General features: G+C 47.6%; 9 protein-coding genes and 1 non-coding gene across 10 annotated transcripts; 4 read left to right on the top strand and 6 right to left on the bottom strand.

The window, feature by feature from the left end:
* Positions 1-37: 37 nt before the first annotated feature.
* Positions 38-2,638, bottom strand: ARG56 (bifunctional acetylglutamate kinase/N-acetyl-gamma-glutamyl-phosphate reductase; the record flags this gene model as incomplete). The annotated part of the gene is made up of 1 exon (XM_022610758.1): positions 38-2,638. The coding sequence occupies one exon, from the start codon at positions 2,636-2,638 to the stop codon at positions 38-40; it is 2,601 nt and encodes an 866-aa protein (XP_022467023.1).
* Positions 2,639-3,113: 475 nt separating this feature from the next.
* SNP1 (U1 snRNP complex subunit SNP1) lies at positions 3,114-4,031 on the bottom strand (the record flags this gene model as incomplete). Its single annotated transcript, XM_022610757.1, has 1 exon — positions 3,114-4,031. One exon carries the CDS (start codon positions 4,029-4,031, stop codon positions 3,114-3,116), a length of 918 nt encoding a protein of 305 aa, XP_022467022.1.
* A 183-nt stretch (positions 4,032-4,214) lies between these two features.
* Positions 4,215-5,975, bottom strand: MOT2 (CCR4-NOT core ubiquitin-protein ligase subunit MOT2; the record flags this gene model as incomplete). Its single annotated transcript, XM_022610756.1, has 1 exon — positions 4,215-5,975. The coding sequence occupies one exon, from the start codon at positions 5,973-5,975 to the stop codon at positions 4,215-4,217; it is 1,761 nt and encodes a 586-aa protein (XP_022467021.1).
* A 1,200-nt stretch (positions 5,976-7,175) lies between these two features.
* On the bottom strand, positions 7,176-8,198 carry KNAG0L01560 (aldo/keto reductase; the record flags this gene model as incomplete). Its single annotated transcript, XM_022610755.1, has 1 exon — positions 7,176-8,198. The coding sequence occupies one exon, from the start codon at positions 8,196-8,198 to the stop codon at positions 7,176-7,178; it is 1,023 nt and encodes a 340-aa protein (XP_022467020.1).
* A 750-nt stretch (positions 8,199-8,948) lies between these two features.
* On the bottom strand, positions 8,949-9,422 carry RGI1 (Rgi1p; the record flags this gene model as incomplete). The annotated part of the gene is made up of 1 exon (XM_022610754.1): positions 8,949-9,422. One exon carries the CDS (start codon positions 9,420-9,422, stop codon positions 8,949-8,951), a length of 474 nt encoding a protein of 157 aa, XP_022467019.1.
* A 1,147-nt stretch (positions 9,423-10,569) lies between these two features.
* Positions 10,570-10,651, top strand: KNAG0Ltrna3S. Its single transcript has one exon. It is a non-coding gene; the product is annotated as a tRNA-Ser (tRNA).
* A 578-nt stretch (positions 10,652-11,229) lies between these two features.
* Positions 11,230-12,897, top strand: ICL1 (isocitrate lyase 1; the record flags this gene model as incomplete). Its single annotated transcript, XM_022610753.1, has 1 exon — positions 11,230-12,897. The coding sequence occupies one exon, from the start codon at positions 11,230-11,232 to the stop codon at positions 12,895-12,897; it is 1,668 nt and encodes a 555-aa protein (XP_022467018.1).
* Positions 12,898-14,081: 1,184 nt separating this feature from the next.
* Positions 14,082-15,215, top strand: VHR2 (Vhr2p; the record flags this gene model as incomplete). Its single annotated transcript, XM_022610752.1, has 1 exon — positions 14,082-15,215. The coding sequence occupies one exon, from the start codon at positions 14,082-14,084 to the stop codon at positions 15,213-15,215; it is 1,134 nt and encodes a 377-aa protein (XP_022467017.1).
* Positions 15,216-15,439: 224 nt separating this feature from the next.
* Positions 15,440-16,027, bottom strand: THO1 (Tho1p; the record flags this gene model as incomplete). The annotated part of the gene is made up of 1 exon (XM_022610750.1): positions 15,440-16,027. One exon carries the CDS (start codon positions 16,025-16,027, stop codon positions 15,440-15,442), a length of 588 nt encoding a protein of 195 aa, XP_022467016.1.
* Positions 16,028-16,660: 633 nt separating this feature from the next.
* GPP2 (glycerol-1-phosphatase HOR2) lies at positions 16,661-17,413 on the top strand (the record flags this gene model as incomplete). The annotated part of the gene is made up of 1 exon (XM_022610749.1): positions 16,661-17,413. The coding sequence occupies one exon, from the start codon at positions 16,661-16,663 to the stop codon at positions 17,411-17,413; it is 753 nt and encodes a 250-aa protein (XP_022467015.1).
* Positions 17,414-17,453: the final 40 nt, after the last annotated feature.

Below are 17,453 nucleotides of genomic sequence, written 5' to 3'. Positions count from 1 at the left end.
AACGATTACAATATCTATTAGTCTGTTTGGTCACAAGTTACAAGATCTTGTCGCTTGGAATACCGTCGTATTCGCCGTATCCCATGGCCAAGTTCATGTTTTGAATTGCCTGCGTGGCGGCACCCTTCAGCAAGTTGTCAATGGTGGCGCAGATGACGACCCTGTCGCCCGCATCACTCAATTTGAACCCGCCAATCACGACACCGTGCGTTCCCTTGATGTCCTTCACCAGTGGCACATCGTCAATGACTTTGACTAGTCTTTCGCCCTCGTAGAATTTCTTGTAAAGTTGCTTCACTTCATCAGAAGACTTTATGGAACCCTTTTTAATGGGGATCGAGATGGTCAGAGAGATCCCTTGGAACCACTCGCCAACGTGTGGGATAAAGGCAACCTCTTTACCAATCCGGTGAGAGATTTCACGCTCGTGGATGTGGTTGGTCAAAGCGTATGGGATTAAATTGTCCTTCAAAAACTTGGGGTCGTTTTTGGGGGATGGTTTCGTACCAGCACCAGAGTAACCGGAGACACCAAACACGGTGGGCAACCCGTTAATATAATCGGTCAGTGGAGAGATGGTCAACTGAGACCCAGTGGCGTAGCAACCAGGATTGGAAATCTTTCTCGTGTTACTGATTCTTTCCCTGTCGTTTAATTCAGGAAGACCGTACGCCCATTCAGACTCGGAAACAAACCTGTGGTCAGCGGACAAATCCAAAATCTTGGATTTCCCACCAGCGACACTTTCAATGGCCTGAACGATTGGTTCAGAGATATTGTTTGGCAAAGCCATAATCCAGAAATCGACACCACCTTTGGACTCCAACGCCTTGATATCTTCTGGTTGCAAATTCTCGTAGATGACCTCGCCCTTCGCATAACCTTGCAATTTCTGGCCCTTCAATTCACGGGAGGACACGTGTGCAATTTCGAAGTGTGGATGGTTGTTGATCAACGCAGTAATGTTTTGGCCAGTGTAACCTCTGGCCCCGATCAGAGCAATGCGGCCCTTCTTCGTGTTGGTACCTTCTGGCTTAGGGGTAGACCGTGTGGAGTAGTTTCTCGCTGACATGCCCGAGGCAAAGACACCAGAGGAACTCGAGGCTGTAGAGACAAATTTGGAGTTCTTGACAAATTCACTAATCAAATTGGAAACGGTCTCCAAGTCGTTGATCCCATACCAGAATAAAACTTTCCCGTTCTTCAAGTAAGAACCTTGTGACTTGTCAAAATGCCACGCGATGTTTGGGTCATCCTCGTTGACTATCCATTGCAACGACTTGAAGTCGCGGTTCAAGGCGCTAAAGACGTTGTCCGTGACGTTGTTTAGCCATGCGGAGTCCGTGCAGATGAACTTGTCGACTCTTGGGATATTGGAGGCACCATTCTTGATGACAACAGCGAATGCCTCCAATGGTTCATCAGAGTATGCTGTGAAATCACTCTTTTCTAGTACTTTTAAGTACTCGGCGACAGATTCTTTACCGGAGGCAATCTCTTCGTCTCTCTCCAGGATCCCTCTTAAAACGTCAATGGAGGAAAACTCTCCCAGGGAAGATCTCTTGATTAGCTTGTAACCTCTTCTGATCATGGTACCGGCACCAGAATCCGTGAACAGTTCCTTCTGTAGGTCCTGGACGTTGATGATGGCGACAGACGATGATCTTGGCAAGTAGTCCAACAGTTCTTTGATCTCCTTGATCTTCAACTTTGTTCCGTACTTAACCCAGCTCTGCTTTAACAGATCAGCGTACTCCTCATCTAAATTGATCATGGAGATCTTCTCCTTGGTCTCACCGTTGATGATACCACCCTTTTCATTCAAGTACACAATCTTCAAAGGTTCAAATACACGGGCCAGTTCACCAGCAGCGACGTCCGCATTGACGTTCAACATCTGGCCGGAGGGGGTCTCAGCCAACGACGTCAAAATGGGCAAAGCCCCAGCCTTGATGGAAGCCTCAATGGGTTCCTTGGCGACGTTTGTAATCTCACCAACGAGTTTGTACTTCTCTTTGTCCAAGTATTCAGCTGTGAATACACCCGAGGTGATGGGTCTTGCCCTGACACCCAGCTTTTCCAAAGCGGTCACCAGTTTCAGATTCTGTTCCAGGAAACATTTCCTAACGACGGACATGGTTTGTCCGTCGGTGATTCTGATACCGTCGATGTAGTCCGGTTCGATCCCCTGAGCCTCGAGCCTCCCGTTGACCTGTGGCCCAGTACCATGAAGCACGATCGGGTACAACCCAACGTGGTACAAGAAGGCGAGACACGATGCCAGTTCGGGCAAGTTATCGCTGATGATGGCACCGCCTACTTTAATAACGGCGAACTGCTGTTGGGACACCGAGGTGAAGTACTTGAGGTACTGTTCCACCTCTCTCTTCGTGCTGATATTATTCAGCAATTGGATCACTGTGGACCGTGTCCCAGAGGTCCCCACGCCATTCGTGGAAGAGATGAATCTCTTGGAGTACCCGACTTTCTTCCTGGTGAACACCAAGCTGTTGTTGGTGGGCAAAGCTTGCACAAGCGACGCTGCGACGTTTCTGCTCGACAGCACAGAGGACAACCTCTGTACGGATCTGCTCGAGGCAGATCTCTTCGCAGAGGCAAGAATGCTAGGGTATGGCATTAGCAGCGTAAGGCGGTCTTCTATCCAATCGGTATCGACTCGTAAGCGATGTGTACCACTATCAATCCACCTTTAAATGTGTCTCTAATGGAAATGGACAGCGAGTCTCCCGCACTTTGCACAAATCAGATACAGTTCGTTACTGCAGTTTTATACGCGGACGTCGCTGACTCATTCACTTAACGGTCATGTTTTTGTGCGTCGGAAAAACAGCGAGAAACCGAAAAATTTTCAGTGTGGCGTTAAGTGCAGTCGAAAGCGAGACCGGAATGTGCAAAAGATGTGGGTGTTCGGGTGAGGCATTGGATGCCCGCTTCAGCTGTGAGGCAGTTGACGATGATGAGCCTGGCTGGTCCGGTGTTTCTTGAAGACGATTGGCGGCACTGGTCACCTTTGAGGAAGGGTGCTTGGCCATACCGTATACACTAGCTACTCATGCTAGTTTGTTTGCTTGTTTTATCTTGTCGGGCACGCTTCAGTAATCCATGCCGGGATCTTCGGAGTCTGTCGCGGTGGGTCTTGTTCGCGCAGTTCTTGACTTGTATAGTACAGTAGGTACAAATTCCTCCCCCGCACTGTGCTGCTGCTCGAATGGTGCGGGCTGCGGCTGCGGCTGGGTATTGTATCTGCTGGGGCCTCTTGCGGCTGTAGCAGAGGATGGTGCGTATCTTTCCGTGCGAAATTCCCCGTTATCTGAAGTGAATCGTGTGGCACCAAACCCTGATAAATGGTCAGAGCCCGTAGCCCTTAACGGTGCGAACCGGCTGGATCTCGGCGGCGTCTGGGTGTAGCCTCTGCCGCCGAGTCCTCCGCCCAATCTTCTCGGTGTGAAGTACCTGTTTGTTCTGCCTCTCTCAAAATCCACAATACAAGTCCTCCCTTTTATTGGAATCCCCCTGTGGACACCAGTCTCCCTCATTGTTCTTTTGGACGCCTGTGGGTCCGCAAACAAAACAAATCCATATCCTCGCGATTTGTTCGACTTATCCCTAACAACCCTCACTTTATCAACAGCCCCATACTTACCAAATATCTCTTGCAAATCCAGTTCTGTAGTGTCGTAGGGCAACCTCCCAACAAATATCGTTTTGTAAGGATCCGTCCCCGCTATATTTGGGTCCTCAGCGGGTTTCCATTCCTCGCAAAGTAACTGTAACTTATCCATCTCTTTCTCTTTCTCGTGTTTCACGTCTTCGTACACGCGGAGATGCTTGTTCGCTGTCCCGCGCGGGAATTCCTCCTTATACTGGTGCAATGAGCTCAAATACTTTGTGAGTCCCGTTATATTTGGATTCGTTCGACGTTTTTCCAACGGATAGTCAATGGGTTTCCTATAGGGTAATGGGGGTCCTCTGCTGAATAGTTCAGCAACATCGGGTGGAAATTTGGACATCGCTCAAATGGGCCCACTGTATGGGAGAAATACTACTATATCTGTAATATTGCATCAGTTTCAAAATTAGTTCATTATTAAGTTATTATTGTTTTTTTTCGATATAATTTTTTACATAGTATATACGTTTCCTTGTGCAATCGATGGGCGACAAAATGCAAGTGCAGTGTCTCTATTCAGGGTTCAATTGCCGACAACAGTCTTCCTGCCCTTTATTAGTTGATTTAGTAAATCAGTAGAGTTGGTAGACCCATTTTCAGGGGTTGGTGCTTGTGGTGGAAGTGGTTGCTGTTGCTGTTGTTGTTGTTGTTGTTGTTGTTGCGGTAGATGTGGTTGATTCATGGACGCAGTAGCAACATTTGGCGTGCCACCCGCAGAATAGTAGTTGGGTTGCATCGGGTTGTTCGATGGTGTCCCACTCACATTTACACTTTGCAAGAATTGGATTACAGATGCAGAGTAGTCCACGGGTTTGATAGCCAGTATGTCGACCAGTTTCTGTCCCAAAACGTTATCAGATTTCTTGGATGTCTCGATGTTATCCCATGAAAACAGTGAAGGATAGTTCTTATAAATAGTTGTGTCCAGTAGATTTGGTTTCAATTTGAAAGATTGTCTTTCATAGTTTGATAAAGAGGATATTCTGCCATCCAAAAATGAAACTGCGCTTTTCAACGCATCGTAAGGATCGTCATGATCTTTCTCGTTGTTAACGTTTTCCTTCTTTTTCTTAGTTTCCTTGTTACTACTGGCATTGTGAACTGTAGAAACGTTTGCCAAATTGGTAGGCTCTTGATGATGATGACCCAACGCATCAGCCAAAGTGGGTAAGTTATGAGTGCTCGTGTTTTTCGATAAGTTCAGCGAAGTGATAGGTGTTGATGATTGGCTAACACCCCAGGCATTGGTGCCCGCTGGTAAGTGTGCAGGTGTTAGCACCGGGGTACCAGACCCACTATGAACAGTATCATGTTGCAAGTGTGTTTTGATCGGAAGCGGGGAGGGTGCCGCAGATCCGCCATTCAGGTTCAAGGAAGACAACCCACCATTGGAAGTGTTGTGCCCCAAGGGTTTGAAAAGGTTTGGAGGAGCCGATGGTGCAGCATGGGCGCTCCCGGGAGTGTTAGAGCTGCTGTGTTGTAGGGCTTGCTGTTGTTGTTGTTGCAGCTTGTTGTTCCTATTAAACGATTCTGCCTCCTCTCCAGGTTCGTGCAAAAACATACAGTTTGGGTTTGGGCAAGGCTGACCTCTTAAATACGAGGAACAATACTTCGTAGTACCATAAGCGGCTTTGACAAGTTTTCCATCCATATAGGTACCATCCACTTGTGCGATACATTTTGCTGCATCATCTTTCGCGGCAAAAGTAATGTAGACCCCATACCCGGGAGTGTGGTGGTGATAGGTGTCATTCGGATGAGGGTTTTTCCTGTTCACAACAATCTTGTTGATCTTACCGTACTGGCCGAAATATTTATCCGATTTCAGAGCACTTGATACTTCCTCATATGGGACAGACGGATTAACACCCACAACATAAACCAAGTTTTTCTGGATCACTCTCATACCTGCCAAATGTTTCCTATTGCTGTACTCATTTTCCTTTTTCTCCTTCTCCCTTTGTTTCCTCTCTCTCTCCTTCCTGGCCAGGTTTGCACGCTCGATCTTCAGCTCCTCTGGAGATAAAACAACGTATCGTACGCTATCATCGTCGTATTTCCGTCGACAAGCCGGGCATCTGCCGTTTAGCTCAGGGTTCTGCCTAATATTGTTGTAACAGAATTGACAAATTTGATAGCCACAGGGACAGGGGAAGAAATTCTTATCTGTGATATCTAATGGTTCAATACACAACGGACAGTACTCTTCCTCGTCATCAGAGAGGAAATTCGGGTCATAATTATTGTGGTATGAATGGATGTTATTGGCTACGTGTGATGTCATTTCCTCCTACGTCTCTTCTCACAAATATCTCTGCGCGTGGTGCCCAATACTAATAAATACTCTGCTTTCAGTTGTAATACAAATCCTAAGTGGTGAGATTTGTATTCTATGTGCAGAGAGTTATCCTAAAACCTCGAACCTACTCAGCGCAACTGCCAGCTACGCTGTAGACGGCCATTGCCGTCCATGAAAATTTTGAGATTGGAGGGACAAAAAAACAAATAGTGAAAGCGTGTTACCCGACTTTATTTTGATACGTGTCAAAGAACACTGACATGAACAATGAACCGTTCGTACAGTTGTGAGATTACCAGTCAAAAGCAGTCCTAGAATATTCCAAGTCGGTTGAAAGTTTGTGATGGTGCAGTAATCTTTTCAAAAAAGGTTGTAGGTACTCGCTGGCTGCAGCATTTTCTTTACCTTTTTCAAAAGATTTTAGATAAAACATAGGGAGACCTGTAGAGCTGTGATACACCGTTATATTACTTGTTGAATGTTATATATATTGTGGTAGATTTAGGTCCTCTTTGTCTTGTTTCCAATGTTAAGATAGCAAGCACATAAATGATGATATCCGCCCTTTATACGCAGAGAAGAAGTTTGTTTCTTGTACAATTATTAAGTGGTCACCAAATGGCAATAGTTCTAAATCTTTCCCACAGGTATTAAATAATTAAAAAAACACAGAATAGACGCAAAGGGCTTACAAATTAGTCCTTAACTAAGCTGTCTTATCATATCTGTGAATTTTTTCCTCGTCTGGTATGTTTTGTGAGCATATTTTACTTTTGTAAACTGTCAGCTATAGACCGGCTCCTAGTGTACTGTAATATAGCCAATATGAAGTAGTCTCATCTATCGTAAAGTTATCTCAAAATATTTTTGCATTTTATGATGCTCAGCTTAATTTTAGTTTAAATAGTTGGTGAGAATCTCAATTTTTCTCTATCAATTCTGAAAACATAAACAAAAATTAAAAAATGTAGCCTTGATGTGACGGTGTTTCGTCTTATACTTATTTGATAACCGCATTTGGGCAATACAATTAGTTTATCTCTGTACGTTTCTAACAGTTCCACCGGCAATTAATCTTTATCAAAACGTACCGGCTCAAATTATTGGCCCTAATGGGTAAGGCAAAGAAGTTAGACATAAAAAAAAGCATCTAGTTCGAACTATACAAAAATAAAAGTCAATAATTCAATTAACAATGAAGTATTTTTTTGGCTGGTATGGTTCTTCCAGATAATTGATTTCTTCTTCAGTCAACTCAATTTTGGTGGCTTCGATCGCTTCCTTCACTCTCTCAACAGAACTGAACCCAATGATAGGATTATAGCCCTTGCTCATCACCCAGGCTTCAGAAATCATAGCCATTGACACGCTTTTCTTTTTCGCAATCTCCTCGACTCTCTTAATAGTGATTTTGTCACCTTCTGTGATTTCTGTTTTGTATGTGTTAGAGTTACTTCTTTCTGTGGCCGCGTCTAACGGCCTACACAAATACCCACCTGCATTGGGCGACCATGGAAGAACAGCAATGTTGTTCCGCTTTGTGTAAGAAAGGAGCTCCCTTTCGTCTTCCCTGAACAGCAAGCTGTATTCAGTTTGGGAGCTAACAAATTGGAACCAATCGTACTTTTCAGCGATCATCTGAAGTTCAACAAATTCGGTTGCCAACATTGTGGAAGCACCGACGTACCTAACCTTGTTTGATTCGACAACATCGTTCAATGCCTTCATAATCTCCTTCCCGGTACATTCATGATCCAATCTGTGGATTTGCAAAACATCAATGTACGTGCCCAATCTTTCAACAGATTTGTCCACACTGGCAAGGATGTTCTTTCTTGACAACCCTCTCTGGTTTGAAAGTGTGACATCAGTCAATGGATCATTTTCACCGCCTATTTTGAAGGGCTCCAAAGATTCATCCACTGGGAAGTAGACTTTTGTCAGGATGACAACCGTTTCTCTGTTGATATTGTACTTCTTCAAAAATTTACCGAGCAACCTTTCGCTGACCCCGTTACTATAAACATTAGCGGTGTCGAAAGTCCTGACACCGTGGTCGTAACAGTACTTCAAAATCTCAAAAACTTTCTCCTCGTCCTCTATGACCCAGGGGATTCGTTTCCGGTCACCATACGACATACACCCAACAATGAAGGGAGAGATCTTCATCCCTGTGTTACCGAAACGTACTTGTTTGACTACACTCATATTTTGTTCTGTTTGAGACTAGTTCGCTATTTTGCTGGTGAGATCCTGCAATGGCAAAAGGGAACCAATTGGACAGACGGCATTTGACGAGCAGCTCACTGCCATTTATATATGATCTTGACCATGGTGTTAGCTGAGCCCAATAAGGCGACAAAACCCTTCGTTCGACCGAACCAGCAACTAATTCATGTCCCCAATGCTATTGTGAAAGTGCTGCAAAGAAATATTGCCATACAACAAAACAAGGTAACCCGACCGAATCGGCCGAATTTGTTCGGCCGAACGTATTCGGCCTAATCAACTCGTACCTTTCTAATAAACGTATAAGCACAAGAAGATGATACTGTGGGAAGGATTGTGCCCTAGAACCCTTTCAAAGTTCCTCTGTTACTTCGGAGTCCCGTCGACCGACCCCCAAACCCCTTCAATTTGCGTATCTTAAACATTAGAAACCAAATTAAAGTGTGGGAACGGTGTCTGAACCAGATCTGAACTTTCCAGAAAGTTGCAATCTGAGAGCCAGCTTTCTGGATTTGATTACTCGACACCGGTTAACCTACTCGAGCTGCAATTCACCATCGAAACTGGTAAAGAGAAAGAGAAAGCAAGGTATGAATCAGGCGACCACCTGTGAGTACCTCTGCTCGGTGAATAACATCGTAATCATTAGATTTGCGGGTACATAAAGAGTGGTTATACAAATGTACACTTGAAGGAGTTTGTATCCTCCCCTTTCACATTGGTCATTACTTACAAAGGAACAGTCCTGTAGTCGACGTTAACCAATGCATCGTCGTGGTGGCAGGTGACTTCGACGATAACTTTGAATTTCTTATCATGGTACTCCGTCTCCTCAGCGTAGTGCCATGTAATCTTGTCGAACTGTTCATCTTTACTCTTCTCGTGGAACTTCATGTCTGGCAAGTTCAATGCCTGCTTCAGATCCTTCAACAAGTGTTTCTCGACGTGTTGGTGCAAGTGTCTCACGAACTTCTTGTTGTGCGAGTTCTCCGTGTCCTTCACTTTATCTGGGTCGTCATGGGCCTGGTGCAAGACAAAAGGCGGCAAGTAGTTGACTTGGCAATGCAAGTCCGAGAAGTCGTCGTCCTCTGTTTCATTCTTGATGAAAGTTTCGAACGTGTCGAGATCGTCGAACACTTTCAAAGTCTCACCGGACTTGGTGGTGACATTGGTGAAAGTTGGCTTTTTGTCCTTCTTAGGCATTTTGTATTGTATTGTATGTGTGTGTACTTGTTGCAAGTAGTTAAAGACATAAAGTGGTACAAGAGGAAGAGGAAAAGGAAAACACAGAGACAAGAAACTTTGATCCAAGCTTATTTATATACACAGTGATGGCCGGGGGGGGGGTGAGAGGGAGGGGGGGCGTTGCTGTTGAGTAAGGAGAGAATACGAGGGAGCATACAAAAACGGACACTCTGTTCAACCAGCCGTCGCCGTCGCCGTAGTATTACAACCCCACGAACAAATCAAACGAGAGGATGAAGGGGGGGGGGGAAGGCAGGAGACTCTGTTAGAAAGTGGTCCAACTTTGAATAAGAGAGAGTGAGGGTGAAGGATGCGTAAGTAAGCGCATTGCATATCTAACGGTTGGAATGTCCGGTATTCCCCGATTTGGACATCTCTCCGGAAATGTCCGCCCCGCGCGTCGCTCTGCCCCTTCTTCGCACGGGAAACCCGCAGAAGAAGAAGAAGAAGCAGTACACAAAACGCACACCCGCAAGGGGTGGGACACGGGGTGGACACGGGAGGGACATTTGGGGACACGCGGCTGTGGAGCGCAGTGTTTGTCCCAGGATCTGCCTGTTACGCTCTGCTCTATGTATACAGTGCTGTACACCGTCAAGATCTCCTGCTGGGGGCGGGGTTAAAGAGGAGGGGAAGAGGAGGGGAAGAGTTGAGGGAGTGAAGGGGATACATTTGCTGTTTGAGAGGGACGGGCACCGCCGTGTTGCAAGGGAAGGGGGGGCGTCTGTGTGTGTGTGTGTATGTTCCAGAAAAGTCGAGCTACGTTGGACCGTACAGTGGGTAGTCCATGAATAATGTTTGCTCAGCTCTATATTTCAACTGTACGTATTTTGATTCCTTATGCTGCATTTCCGACTGACAATGAACCGTATCCGTGAATCTTTGCTCGAGTCTTGGAATGAATTTCCTACCGTCTCTCCAATAAACCGCCACTGAAACGGTGAAATAATTACACAGCGTTAAAGCTGAGTTGACAATTTTACTGTTACTTACAAGCTTTTGTATGTTCAAGTGTCGTTGACACCCTAGTACAACTTAAAGACGTACTGTTTGGTCGAAAATACCAGCTTGTGTAACAGACCCAAAAACTCCAAATTTTTACGAAGGCACTGTGGCCGAGTGGTTAAGGCGACAGACTTGAAATCTGTTGGGCTCTGCCCGCGCTGGTTCAAATCCTGCCGGTGTCGTTATTTTTTTGCCCTTTTTTCTTCCCCACTGTAGTATCCCATAGGCACATAGCATCTGCACGTACCAGGTACCCACTCTACGGGACCCCTTTGTAGTACCACCAGTCACGTCTCCCAAGAGTCATCGGACATCCGCACCGAGGCCCAATGGGTCTTCCCGCCACGTGACCCCAGCGTTCCCTTTCTTCCTGTTATGGCCAGGTGACCGCTATTGCAAAAATATCTCCATTTGTCCGGGGTTTGCCGCTCTGGACCAATGGAGAGCCCCAGAGTGTTAACTACTGCTCACTACTGCTACTGAACCCGTTATGCCGAGGGACCCAGTCAGTGGCTCGTGACTACTTCTCTTGAAGGGTTGCTGTCTCTTAAATAACCGATGATGTGGTTAACCGTATTCTCGGAGACATCGAAGTTCGAGTTGAATAAAATTTGTTATATAAGTGAGTTCTGCAAGGTGGTAATATTTCTGATCCCATCGTTCGTTCTATCTCTTACTCTTAAAGGACATACATATAAATATCCATCGATAAATATCGAATTCTTCCAAACAGAAGCATCCCACCCACTTATATTTCGAGATGCCCACTATCAAAGAAGCTAACAACTTCGCAGCTCTGCAAGAAAAGATCAACCAAGACGCTCAAGAGATCGAGCAATGGTGGTCCCAGCCCCGTTGGAAGCACACCAACAGGATCTACAGCGCCCGCGATATTGCCGTGAGACGTGGTACTTTCCCAGCACTAACGTACCCATCCTCAGTCGTCGCTCAAAAACTGTACGGTGTCTTGGCGGAACATAACGCGAACAAGACCGTCTCCCAGACTTTCGGTGCATTGGACCCAGTGCAAGTGACTCAGATGGCTAAATACTTGGACACGATCTACGTCTCCGGGTGGCAGTGTTCCTCTACTGCTTCGACTTCCAACGAGCCAGGTCCAGATCTCGCTGATTACCCCATGGACACTGTGCCCAACAAAGTGGAGCATCTGTTCAAGGCGCAACAGTTCCACGACCGGAAGCAATGGGAGGCAAGGGCGCATGCGACCTCTGAGGAGGAATTGAAGCAGCTTGGTCCAGCCACGGACTACCTGACCCCCATTATCGCTGACGCGGATGCGGGCCACGGTGGGTTGACCGCCGTTTACAAGTTGACAAAGATGTTCATTGAGCGTGGTGCCGCTGGTATCCACATGGAGGACCAGACCTCTACGAACAAGAAGTGTGGCCACATGGCTGGGAGATGTGTGATCCCCGTCTCTGAGCACGTTTCGCGGTTAGTCACGATCCGTATGTGTGCTGATGTGATGAACTCTGACCTGATCATCGTTGCAAGAACGGATTCCGAGGCTGCCACTTTGATCTCGTCCACTATTGACACGAGGGACCACTACTTTATCGTCGGCGCGACAAACGAGAACCTTAAGCTATCTCTTGTGGAGACTTTGAACGATGCTGCTATTAAGGGTGCCTCGGGGGACGAACTGGCTCGCGTGGAGAAAGAGTGGTGTGAACAAGCAGGGTTGAAGTTATTCCACGAGGCGTTTGCTGACAAAGTGAACAAATCCTCGAAATCGTCCTCTGAGAAGAAACGTATCATTGACGAGTTCAACGCGAAAGTCGGCCCATTAACTGAGACATCGCACAGGGAGGCCCGTGCACTAGCTGAGTCTTTGCTCGGAGAACCGATCTTCTTTGACTGGGAACTACCACGTGTCCGTGAAGGTCTGTACCGTTACAGGGGCGGCACACAATGTGCCGTGATGAGAGCTCGTGCATTTGCACCATACGCCGACTTAGTGTGGATGGAATCGAACTACCCAGACTACGAACAAGCCGTCGAGTTTGCCGCTGGTGTACGTGCACAATACCCAGACAAATGGCTTGCCTACAACCTGTCCCCCTCTTTCAACTGGCAGAAGGCTATGTCCGTGGACGAACAGTACACTTTCATCAACCGTTTGGGGCAACTGGGTTACATATGGCAATTCATTACGCTTGCCGGGTTGCACACCACCGCACTAGCGATCAACAATTTCTCGCGCGATTTCGCCCAGAACGGGATGAAGGCGTACGCCCAAAACGTGCAGTTACGTGAGATGGAAGAGGGTGTCGACGTGCTAAAGCACCAGAAATGGTCTGGGGCCGAGTACATCGACGGTATACTGAAATTGGCGCAAGGCGGTGTCAGTGCCACTGCAGCGATGGGCGAAGGTGTCACCGAGGAACAATTCAAGAGCAAGCTGTGAATGTAACTAACTGGCCACGTCCACGCAAACTGGTATATATTCTTTCCATAGAGTGATAACAATAAATCTCTCACTGTTTCCATCCCCACGCGAGTGTTTCTCTGCGGCCAGTACACCCGTGCGCCTCCGGATCCGAGAAGTTTAGAGCCGACTGTTTCTTGTCTCTCCCGCCTTTTTCCGGAAACGTTCCGCGGAAGAAGGTGCGCCCCGCGGGTGTCCCTCTGTGCCTCACCCGCCTTAATTCCGCGGGTGACTACGCCACCCCCCCGGGTGCAGCACGGCACAGTCGAAACCGGCCCCTCTCTCCTTATAGTCACTACACAGTGACTAAGCAGTCCCCCCCGCTCGCTCGTGGGCCGTATTCCCGCTTTGGGGAATGTGTAGCTTTGTATGGGGGGACAAGAGAGGGACAAAGCGGAGGCAACAACAACAACCTCAGAGCCTAAACGGCACACGTTTGAGTCTTCCAAGAGCAATGCTGTATTGTGTTGTGTACACAGCCGCTGCCTACGGATTGCGTGAAAACTACTGGGGTCTTTCGCTCTTTTTTTGGTGCCAACTGCGCGGGCGACGGAGGACGGGTTTGTGGCCAAAGTAAAGCCCTTTTTCCTGTTTGTTTTTTCATTGCCCCTCGATGACAGGGATCTCCACGGCTAGCAGAGCCATGCAACACACATACGTATATATATGGAACACGTTTGCCACTAGTCGGCTGTGCTCGCTTCTTGAAGGAGGAGTCTTCGTGTTCCCCACTATATTCTGGGCACCTCTGACTTTCCTGCATCTCGGATCCGCAACGGGTGTTTTTTCCCTCTGCGCACGTCTCTCCTATTTTGACTCTCCGCGGTTCAATTTTTTTTTTTTTACCGGTTTTTGGTTCTTCTCCATTCTCGTGTTACAAACGGTGTTACGTTATTTATACCTTGTGAACGTCGTTGAGACAAATCGACGTAAGTGACTTTTTTTCGGCAAGAACCCCCTCCCCGTCAGTGTCGTATTCGTGGTTTTTCCTTTCTACGCGACAAGTTTATTTTTTGTATCAGGAGTCGTGTATATATATATATATATACACCGTTGATTCTGATCTCCCCCCCTCCCCCCCACTACGACTCAATAGGAACAATTGAATCATAATGTTTTTTTTTTTTCCGTAAGAATTTAAATTATAATAAGATTTCTCGAGTATGGGGAAAGGTACCACGCATAGAATAAGAGAGCTTCTCAAGTTCACTAATGAGAAGAAGTGGAAACAGTTTTCGTCGCGGAGGTTGGAACTCATAGACAGGTTTGGACTCAGCGAGAGGAAAGCCTCAGAACAAGATGATAACATTAGACAGATTGCAACTCTGCTCAGAGAAGAGTTCGAGTTCCCAGAGAGTAGCGCCTTGGAGTTTGAGAAATTGGTCACCGCTGCTGTACAGTCCGTAAGGAGGAACAGGAAAAGATCGAAGAAGAAACTGTCAGAACTCAGATTGTCCTCCTCGTCAGCCAATTCCTCAACTGGATCATCCCCACAGCACTCGCCGCTCTCCTCTCTCTCGTCTTTATCATCGCCAAACACAAACGTGCAGCAGCCATTCTCACTGGGGAAGAAGGAGCTTGCACCCCCAAGAGTGCAGTTGGAGAGAAACCCACAGTTGGGTGTAACGACACACCCACAACCGGTGTTGCCGCCAGTGGCGATGATCAATAACGACGCTTCCCTGCTGCGAGGTGTGTTTACTCAACTGCTCAACCTGCCACAGGGTACCCCGCCAGGTGCAAACCCTCGCAGCTCACTGATGCAGAAACTACTACGAAACGTGAGGAATTCGACCACTTTCGCGAAAGTGGTCGATGGCAACGTCGTGACACCGCGCGATTTGGTCCCCTTGGGCGAAATGTCCATACGGTCATCTGTCGCGTTTGTCGTCGCACAGGGGGACCTTGCAAACAAGGGTAACGTGCTACAACAGACTTTCCACAACAGTCTCGCGGCACACTTGTTCAGCGCACTCCCCATGTTCGCGACGATGAGGTCAGAGTTGCAATTAAAGTTCCTGTACACGGTGATAGGCTCCATCGTCAAGGACTTCGGGTTCGACGCAACACTTTACCCATTGAACGAAATCATAATACACTTGGGTACGAACGGCCCGCCACAACAGACACAGCAGACCACGCTACCACCGCTGGGCAACGACGTCAACGGACTCAAGATCCTCAGCGCCGTCTCCTCACAGGTCAACATTTCCCCACAACCGATCCTCCCCAACCTCATAGTCAAGGAGTCCTTCGCCAACGGCACGCTCCCACAACCTATCCACCAAACGCTATGAACCGCTTATGTCCTCTCACGCACACCCATTGGAGCACAGTACACACATATACATACATACAGATATACGCACCTCTTGCGGGACTCCACTGGCTTTGCAGCCGTGGTCACACCAAGAGCTCCACCAAATACAGATATTCCTTCTCATCCCCGCATGATAATAATGTTGTTAGGGACACATAATACGTAAAGATACTAATACAGTTACATGATGGGGTTATTTTTTCAACGTCTCTTACTGTTGGCACGGTTCTTCCCGCCCTTCTTCGCGACCTTCCCCTGCTGTGCTGGCTTGGGCTTTGGCTTTGGCTTGGGCTTCACGAGCCCCAACTCGACCATCAACGGGTTTTGTTTGTCCAACCCGAACTTCTCAACCCGATTGATCAACCTCTTCAGTTCTGCAGCTTGCGTCTCGTCCGCGCCGAATTTCTCAGCACGGTAGAGTTTCTTGTTCAGAAGGTCCAATGCCATCTTCTTGATCTGTTCAGGAGGCGGCATCTGCTGTGGGGTCTCCTTCTTGGCCGCTTCTGAGACTGTAGTGGTAGGACCGGAGGGGACGGCTACTTCAACGGCGGTCTCCTGTGCAACCGCTGGGGGCTCCTGCACAACCGGCGCCACTTGTTCCGGCTCCACTGCTGCTGGCACCGCTTCCACTTTCTCTGGCTCCGTTGCAGCTGGCGCCTGCTTCTTCGCGTTCTCGTCGTTCTCCTCCAGCCTTGCGATCAAGGCATGCTTCAGCCCATCAGTGGGCAGCCCGCGCTCGCTCAGCAACTGCTTCAACTGCACCACTGTCTGCCTAACGTAATCACCCATGTTCAGCCTACCTCTCACGCACACGCACACGCTCACGCACACGCTCACGCTCAAAGTGCAATTTCGCTAAAATATCAGCACCCTCACCCTCTTGGAGGGGGGAGCTCCTCTTCGAGACACGCGAAACTTCGTTTTTTGGGGCCTCGAGACGGGAAATGTTACCCGGAACATCTACACCGGAAAAACCCCCAAATTCTTCCGGTTTCGCAGGAAAATCGGAAAAACTGCAAGCTCTTCACGTGACTGAGTTTTTCCGAGAAAAGCAACGTTTGCCGGCAAAGAAAAGAAAAGAAACGTAGCGCCTTGCCTGCTTCGTCAGAAGTGATATAAGTACCCGCGGGAAATAGCAGCAAAAAACACAATAGGCTTTTGAAAAAAAAAGAAACGTGAGTGCGTAATACGTAATTTTTGTTCTTGCTTTTTCCGTTTTCGGAAAGAGTGTTCTCGAGACTCTGTCAAACCTTTAAGGTCTGTTTGTATCGACGTTGTGATCCACTAAAACACACACATATATATATAGAGGGGGAGGGAGGAATAACCGATAAGTAGTCTTAGCCTTTGGATTGTGTTCTTGGGTTTGTTCAATTGGGATAGTATCTAGATACACCAACCACACTTATACATCACTAAAAAATGCCACTAACAGAGAAACCTCTATCGCTGAAAGTCAACGCCGCTTTGTTCGACGTCGATGGTACTATAATCATCTCGCAGCCAGCCCTTGCGGCCATGTGGCAGGATTTCGGTAAGGACAAGCCTTACTTCGACGCTGACCACGTCACCAAGATCTCCCACGGGTGGAGAACTTACGACGCTATCGCCAAGTTCGCTCCAGACTTTGCCAACCACGAGTACGTCGCCAAGTTGGAAGGGTCCATCCCAGAGAAGTTCGGCCAACACGCCATCGAAGTCCCAGGTGCCGTCAAACTGTGTAACTCCTTCAACGAGCTACCAAAGGAGAAATGGGCCGTCGCTACGTCCGGTACCAAGGAAATGGCCACCAAATGGTTCGAGCTTTTGAAGATCAAGAGACCTTCCAACTTCATCACCGCCGCTGATGTTGAACACGGTAAGCCAGACCCAGAGCCATACCTAAAGGGCAGAAACGGTCTTGGGTACCCAATCAACAAGGAGGACCCATCGAAGTCCAAGGTTGTCGTCTTCGAGGACGCTCCAGCCGGTGTCGCCGCTGGTCAAGCTGCTGGCTGTAAGATCATCGGTGTTGCTACCACCTTCGACGTCGAATTCTTGAAGGGTAAAGGTTGTGACATCATTGTCAAGGACCACAGATCTATTAGAGTCGGCGGGTACGATGCTAAGACCGATGAAGTCGAGTTGATCTTCGACGACTACTTGTACGCCAAGGACGACTTGTTGAAGTGGTAAATGGCTCGCGCTTCTCAATTGACTAAAGCGTAATGTAATT

The sequence above is a fragment of the Huiozyma naganishii genome, chromosome 12 (assembly GCF_000348985.1).
Source record: "Huiozyma naganishii CBS 8797 chromosome 12, complete genome".
Lineage (NCBI taxonomy): Eukaryota > Fungi > Ascomycota > Saccharomycetes > Saccharomycetales > Saccharomycetaceae > Huiozyma > Huiozyma naganishii.
This window is presented reverse-complemented; position numbering and strand designations above follow the sequence as displayed.